A 7,252-nucleotide genomic window follows, 5' to 3' on the forward strand; every position below is an offset into this window, starting at 1 on the left:
GTGTTCCTCATAAATCAAACAAGCAGATGCACTGAGTAATTATCCAAAGTTAATCTTATGAAAAAAGAGACAATACTAGATAAAATGCTGTGATTCAATCCACGTGAGAAAGGTGAAGCTTGGCTCTAATAATGCCCACATCGTCTCAGACCTATCAGAAGAGCCACAGACCATAAAATGTTAGTTTGTCATGTCTGGGACATTGCATCATCTCTCTCAACCACTTGCATCCACTCCATTCATTTGCTGTCTGAAACGAGGCATTTTAGCTCCGGCTGCCCCTCACACATTTTGGTTTGAACAGCACGTGGTACATAGTCAGAGCTGTGTGCCAGAGACGACTATATGAGGGACTTCTGCTCTTACTGTAATCATACATGGAGTTCCACAGGGCTCAAAGCAATTCTGTTTACATTATACATGCTTCCCTTACGCAGTATCATTAGAAGGCCTGGGATACAATTTCACTGCTATGCAGATGATACCAAGCTTTATTTGTGAATGAAGCCACATAACATACGCCGATCTAGGTGACCTGTAGGAATGTCTTAAAGAGATAAAGACCTGGATGACCTCTAATTTCCTAATTCCAAATTTGGATCAAACTGAGGTTATTTTACGTTGTCCTAAAAATCTTGGTACATGGTATCCAACCCAATGCTTACTCTAGATGGTATTACCATTGCCTCCTGTGAGGAGTCTTTGAGTCATTTTTGACAAGGATATGTCCTTCACTCCATATAAAACAAATATGCAGGACTGTTTTTTTTTTCATTTGCACAATATTTCTAAAACTAGGAATGATGCTGAAATACTACTTGTGAAATGATCAGGACCCGCACAGCGTTTGAGTCTCAGTCGTAGCACCTTTATTTTAAAACAGTGTTTTCCACTGCTTTGACACCTTATGCTCAAACGGGAAGCCAGCTTTCCAGCTCCTTCCACACTAAAAAGGGTGAGAATTCATTAGTTGCAGTCCCTCTCACCTGTCCTCCGACCTCCCGGCACCACCCTGTGAGCTTACTGTACCACCCTTCCACTGCAGCAGAGCTAGGGACCGCATCCCCGTCACACAACTTTATAAATGTAAATGGCCTGCATTTGTACTTTATAAATGTTTATAAATGTATTATTTCTAGGCTGGACCATTGCAGTGCATTATTATCAGGCTGTCCTAAAACTCCCTGAAAAGATTTCAGCTGATCCAAAATGTTGCAGCGTGACTGGTGACAGAGAATAAAATGAGAGAGCAAATTTCTCTTGAGTTTCCTTCATTGAATCCCTGTTAAATCCAGAATTGAATTTGAAATCCTTCTCCTCACATACAAGGTCTTGAATAATAAAGCCCCAGCTTATCTTAAAGACCTCATAGTACTATATTACCCCAATAGAGAACTTTACTCAGACTGCTGGTATTTAAAAGTAGAATGTGAGATCCCTCTTCAGGGGAACCAGCTCCCAGTTTGGACACCCCTCTCTACTTATAACCCATAAGAGCCCAGAGACATTTTTATTGTCAGGGAAACTAAGTCAATGTTGAAACTTTAACAGGAACTTTCTTCAATATGTAAAGGGGCACCTATTTCACCGTGGGTTCTTAGAAGTTAATATTAAGCTTCAAACTTTAGTTAGGACTGGGTCAGGCAACCCTGAATCCTCCCTTAGATATGCTGCAATAGGTCAAGGCAGCTGGGGGCTTCCCATGATGCACTGTATATTTAATCAGTCATTAAAAGAGACTGTGATCTGAGAAGTACAAGCCCATATGGTTGCCCTTTTTGTTTTTTTGCACTCAGAATCTTTTGACACCCAAATTTGTCAAACACACGAGAAACGAACAAACATCGGTGCACATTCAATTTTATTGACCTATTTCATGCAGGATATAAGGTACATAGTGAAGCAGCAGCACATTCATACAAGAGGCTACTTCAAAAACAAACAAAAATGAAAAAAAAAAACCTACAAAAACAACACATCATGGCAGGAGACCCACAAGCCACCCGTCCCTGTTTCCCCGACAGCTTGTTTACCACGCCCATGACGTTTCAGTGCAGTCATTCAAAAGGCCTTTGCGTCAGCATTCAGTCTGTTCACTGATGCGTGCCTTGCTGCTCCTTTTTTTTTTGCAAAAGCTGCTTCACATGTATTAGTTTTTCAAATCTGTCAAGCACAAGCACTGCAGTGAATAAAGAGGAAATAATCATTTAACCATATTCACAATCTATTACAATATTTTTGAACCTACATGTTAAAACAGCCATAAAGCCCCTGTACATTTACAACCGCTTCAAGGCCACCGAAATTTCCCCAAAACACTCTTCAAAGCTAGAAAACAAACAAAGGTCACATACGTAGACTTACTTACTGCTCCTCATAATGCTTCACTGAAGCTACATTAGTCTTATACTTACACTGAAATATTCAATGAACAAGTTACATTTGCTTCTTATAAACACATAATGAGTCTAAAAGGTTTGCAGAAACAAGTGAGTATCATTAAGAATACAACTTATTGTAGGATTTGTAATGTATAGCACTGGTGCCGTGGTTTCCTTAACGGCTGTGAATGGACTTGGGCTGAATCTGGAGCCGAGCCTTGGTGGCCAGGGCTGCCTTGCGCGTCATGGTGGTGCAGCGGGTCAGGATCTCCTCTGTTTTGGGTCGGGGAGGTACCCTGGGGACGACTGAGGCGTTGCTGCTGCCTTTGGACTTGACAGACCCAGAACTCTCTGAGCCGCTGTTGAAGCTGACGCCGTCTAAGAGGCTGGGATCGGGGCTGCTGCGCGAGCTGTCGGGCTGTTGCGTGGCTGCAGGGTGGTCTGCGTGGCTCTGCGCCTCCTCCCTCAGACTGGAGGACGAGTCACTGCTTGAGGAGAACTCAGAGAGAATGGAATCAGAGCTGATTTGGCTCATGATGCTCGGGTGACTGTTTGAGGCTGGGGCTTCCCTCTCCTCCTCTCCCTGAGGCCAGGGATCGGAGAGGACATCAAGAGATCGAGCCTTGTGGAGACGTGCTGGCTCAAACATTTGTCTGGAGGGGCCAGCAGAATTCTGGTGTAGGTCATCTTCTTCGTGGATACTGGGAGGGTAGGGAGCCTGGCGATCCCTGCTGGCTGTTGCCAGATTCAGAGAGGAGCTATGCAGCCTGTTGTGCAGCCCATAAAGGCCGGCCCTAGGGTTGTTGTATGGCTTCAGGTACATGGTTGGGATGTAGCCTACTCTGCCATTGAATCTGTAGAGAACAAAACATGATGTAATTCAAACCTGTTAAAAATAATTAAATTGTCTACAAACTGCTATACTATTAAATGTGGACTTTCTAGTTTTCTAAGTAGAAGATGATAAGTTTATCATTTGCAAACAGACAAGACCGACATACCTAATGAGCCACCAGCCGTTGTCAGACTTCCTCAGCACCTCAACCACAGAGCCAATGGGCACGGAGATCTCATCAACCTTCTTAGACGTGTAACTTCTCACAGCACAGTACAGAGCACCTAAAAGTCACAGGCAAGAGAAAAAAAGCTTGAGCAACAAAGCAGAGCTGAAAAGTGGTCAAATAAGTCGCCTAAAATGCAAAAACAGCATCTAGATTTTTATTAAAAGGAAACATGCACTGATGAAAATGGCTGAAGACAGCTCTCTAGTGTTGGCTATTTGTAACAACAAGGCAAAGCTTCATCAGCACATATGTGGAACCTGCTCACAGGCATGCTCATTTATGTTGTAAATGTGTATCCAGTGCACTCTTTGAAGTCAAACTTTCCAGCGCAACACAAGTACACACCTCTCAGTTGAAGCTCATCTTCATCGTCATCGTCGTCGCCTTCCGACAGCTCCAGATACGGAGCGGGAAACCAAGCCAGGCGCTTATCTTCATTCTCCACAAGCCACCAGCCTGGAGATGAATTAAAAAAATTAGCATGAGACTCTCTTGTTTAGTAGAAAGATAAGAGTCTCTTCAATAAAAATGCATAAATTTGAAAGCACTGACCTGCAGGGTCTTTGATCAGGACGTCCAGCTTCTCGTCCTTGGCCACCTTGAACGGGCGGTTCTTGGTGTCCTTTGTCTCATAGGCAGCCACGCAGTGGTATGTCTGGGTCACAAAAGGGTTAGTGATGCTGCCTCCATGGTGAAAGTGGTGGGCAGATCTGCCTCCTCCTCCACCTGACTCGTCATTCTGATCATCAGAAAGCAGCATCATGACACTGTATAGAAGAAAATTTATGTTACCAAAAATGGTCAAAGCTCTTATCTGCCCCTCACAGTTTCCCACTGGGCTGGGAGCATACCTGTTCTTGGTGTAGTCTGGCTGCAGGTCATGGTCTTTGGGGGTGAAGAAGCGGGTGACCTCGATGCTCCGGGTCACGCTTTGGTCGCACTTCAGCAGTTTTTCGAGGTAGCTTTCCAAGAACTTCATCCGTCGGACTGACTTCTTGGAGCCTTTCCTTTGCACGCTGCTCTTCCTGGCCTTCCCTGGAAAGAAGATGAGACAAAAACAAAAAAAACCTATCAAGACATGATTCGCAGAAGAGCAAAGTTAAAAAAAAAAAAAAAAAAAGAGCTAAATGACAGCTCCACTAGTGTTTTACTCAAATTCTGAGAGACTGAGCTGCTAAATTAACCCAGGTTTGGAGACATGCTTAACTAACTTTACTCAAACCTTCCTCTAGTTGGAAGAGGGCTTCTGAATTTCATCCGATTAACTCAACACACATCAACAACAGCAGGTGAATCAGTCTCACCTGTGAACTTTGGGATCATTCTGTCGTCTTTCCGGAAAGGGTTCAGATTAGGAAATCTCCTTTTTAGTTGTTTCTGTTGAAAATTTTAAAAAAAATTAATTAAATACACATTTAGCCTCAATTATTTTAAAAGATCCAATACAAAGCAGCCAAGATCAGTCCCAATAGTAATAAATGTAATAATAATAATAAGAACAGATGAGCTGATATATATATATATATTTTTGTTCCTTACATGAAATTCCTTGAAATCCTGGAATGATCTGTAGATAATAATTTCATTCTGGTCAGACCAGAGTACAGACAGCATGAACATCTGTGAAGGGGGATTAAAAAATCAAAATCAGCCCAAACTGTCAATTTTTACCCGTTTATTCATTTTATTGTATTTTTAAAGCTAATGTCTGGTCTTAGCTCACCTTGAGTTTCGGTGCGTCCCTGTGAACACCTCCAATGATGCGGGCGCTGAAAACAAAGCGATGTTCGTCAGCCATCGTTTGGCACTTCGTGTCTCAGCTCAAAGGATGAGTAGCTGCTTCTTTTCTGACCTCAGGTATGCCGGTAAACCTCCCTCCACTATTCTGTCTGCAAGGAGAGCCAACTGCTGCTTAATATACAGTCAAGGGGCGGGGACGGGGCGGGGCGGGGGCGTGGTCTGAGAGGAAGGATGCCAGCATCCCAGCGCGTGAACAGAAACAGCTGTAAGAATCACAAACGGAGTAGGAGAATGCAGTGGAACCGGAAGCCCAAATGGAGTACGTGGTGCATGAAATGGGAATGAAAAGAAAGTCAAAACAGCCACTAAAAAAAGCCACTATTATGTGTTTATTTTTATTTTATTAAAAAAAAAAAAGAGATAAGTGAAGAGTCGGTGGATATGAAGGCATGATACAAATAGCTCACATATTTGACCCTTGAAGCAGGTTTATTGACAATATTATGATTATTATTACATTTCCCACTGCTCCGCTCCCGTCTTCCTTAGTCTTCCTGGAATCCTTTACATCCTCAGCTCTCATAATTACAACATTTTTGCACGTGCAGCCGCTTCACGTTTATCACCTGGCAGTAATATCCCCTTATCAGTAACAAGTGCAGAGAGCTGCAGGGCTAGGTGTGTGTGTGTGTCTGTTGAGGCTGACTGAACAGGTAAAGGTGTGTGTGTGTGTGTGTGTGTGTGTGTGTGTGTGTGTGTGTGTGTGTGTGTGTGTGTGTGTGTGTGTGTGTGTGTTGTGGGGAACAGGTGTTTCTTCAAAGTGAAGATAGCATGAAAGGGCCAGAGTCAGAGGGGGTTACCCCGACCAGTCTTGAGACAGTGCAGTACTGGTATGAAGCAATGCCAATCCTTTGTCTCAAACACACACACACACACACACACACACACACACACACACACACACACACACACACACACACACACACACACTGCTTTATGATCTGAAAGGTCAGGACTGTCCAGCTTTGTGAGTGACCTGTGAGGATGTCAGCACCTGAGGGTAAAGCCACATTGGGATTTTCAACAATAAGTGTAAACAACCGTGACTCGGATTTTTTCTTGTCTTTCTTTTTTTTTCTTTCATTTTTTTTGGACTACTCAACCAAGTGCAGGCAATCGGATCCAGGAATTGAGACACGTGTGCAAATGTGTACAAATGAAGGATGTTTGCACAGGAAATCAAGCACACATGCTCGCACCCAAAAACACACATTAATGCACACTATCACCTAACTGCACCCACAAATCACGTGCACATTGGTTCTTCTCACCTGTCAGTCGAATAGGCAGCACTTTTTTTTATCTATTTATATTAAAGGCCTGTTTGCTTTCTTAAAGGTTTCTCAGGTATTTCACTTGATTTGAATGCCAAAAAAAGCACCAGTGAAGCCATGTGTGTGTGAGCTGTGCGCTTTAATACGGTTTTTGTAGTGTTTGCATAGCTGTGCTGAATGCAGTGGAGCAGGTTAGTGTGTTGCCCTGTGTGACAGCTTTAAAACATGAATGTAATAATCAAAACAGAAAGAAAGAAAAAGGAATGCACATTTGAGCTCCGTTCAGCTTTTGAGCATCACGCCCTGCTACTGGGTGCTGTGACCATTTGCTATGTTCTATTTTTCTTTATGCACTCTCTGTTTTTATGTTGGCCTTTCTAAAGCTATATAATCTGTTAAATAATATGCTAAACAGTAGACAGAAGAAAGCTAAGAGAGAGAAGAAAGCTAAAGGCAATGACCTCCAAAGGCTGGTCGCAGAATTGCAAAAACAAGAGACTGCATGAAAAAGAGAAAGCTAGGCTCATGTTTGCTTTCTTATTCACATAAATGAGGCATTATGAGCAACAGCAGGACTTCCCTAAAGTGGAATGCAGCACCATTATTGCGGTGAACAAGGAAAAATGTTTGTGTAAGAAAACGGCCTATGATTGAACAATAGCTCTTTGACTGAGGATGACATAAAGCGATCACCTATTTTCTTTGGAAGCTCCCACTTATCTGGAGGCTTCTA

General features: G+C 43.0%; 1 protein-coding gene across 1 annotated transcript; it reads right to left on the reverse strand.

Moving 5' to 3' along the window:
• Positions 1-1,850: 1,850 nt before the first annotated feature.
• On the reverse strand, positions 1,851-5,322 carry noxo1b (NADPH oxidase organizer 1b). The gene is made up of 8 exons (XM_085465764.1): positions 5,169-5,322; positions 4,985-5,065; positions 4,750-4,822; positions 4,297-4,480; positions 3,998-4,212; positions 3,791-3,901; positions 3,383-3,500; positions 1,851-3,235 (listed from the first exon to the last, which is right to left on the reverse strand). The coding sequence occupies exons 1-8, from the start codon at positions 5,241-5,243 to the stop codon at positions 2,557-2,559; spliced, it is 1,536 nt and encodes a 511-aa protein (XP_085321890.1). The 5' UTR covers positions 5,244-5,322; the 3' UTR covers positions 1,851-2,556.
• Positions 5,323-7,252: the final 1,930 nt, after the last annotated feature.

The sequence above is a fragment of the Copadichromis virginalis genome, linkage group LG8 (genome assembly GCF_057382275.1).
Source record: "Copadichromis virginalis isolate Kocher_CV1m ecotype Utaka linkage group LG8, C_Virginalis_male_GT1.1, whole genome shotgun sequence".
Taxonomy (NCBI): Eukaryota; Metazoa; Chordata; class Actinopteri; order Cichliformes; family Cichlidae; genus Copadichromis; species Copadichromis virginalis.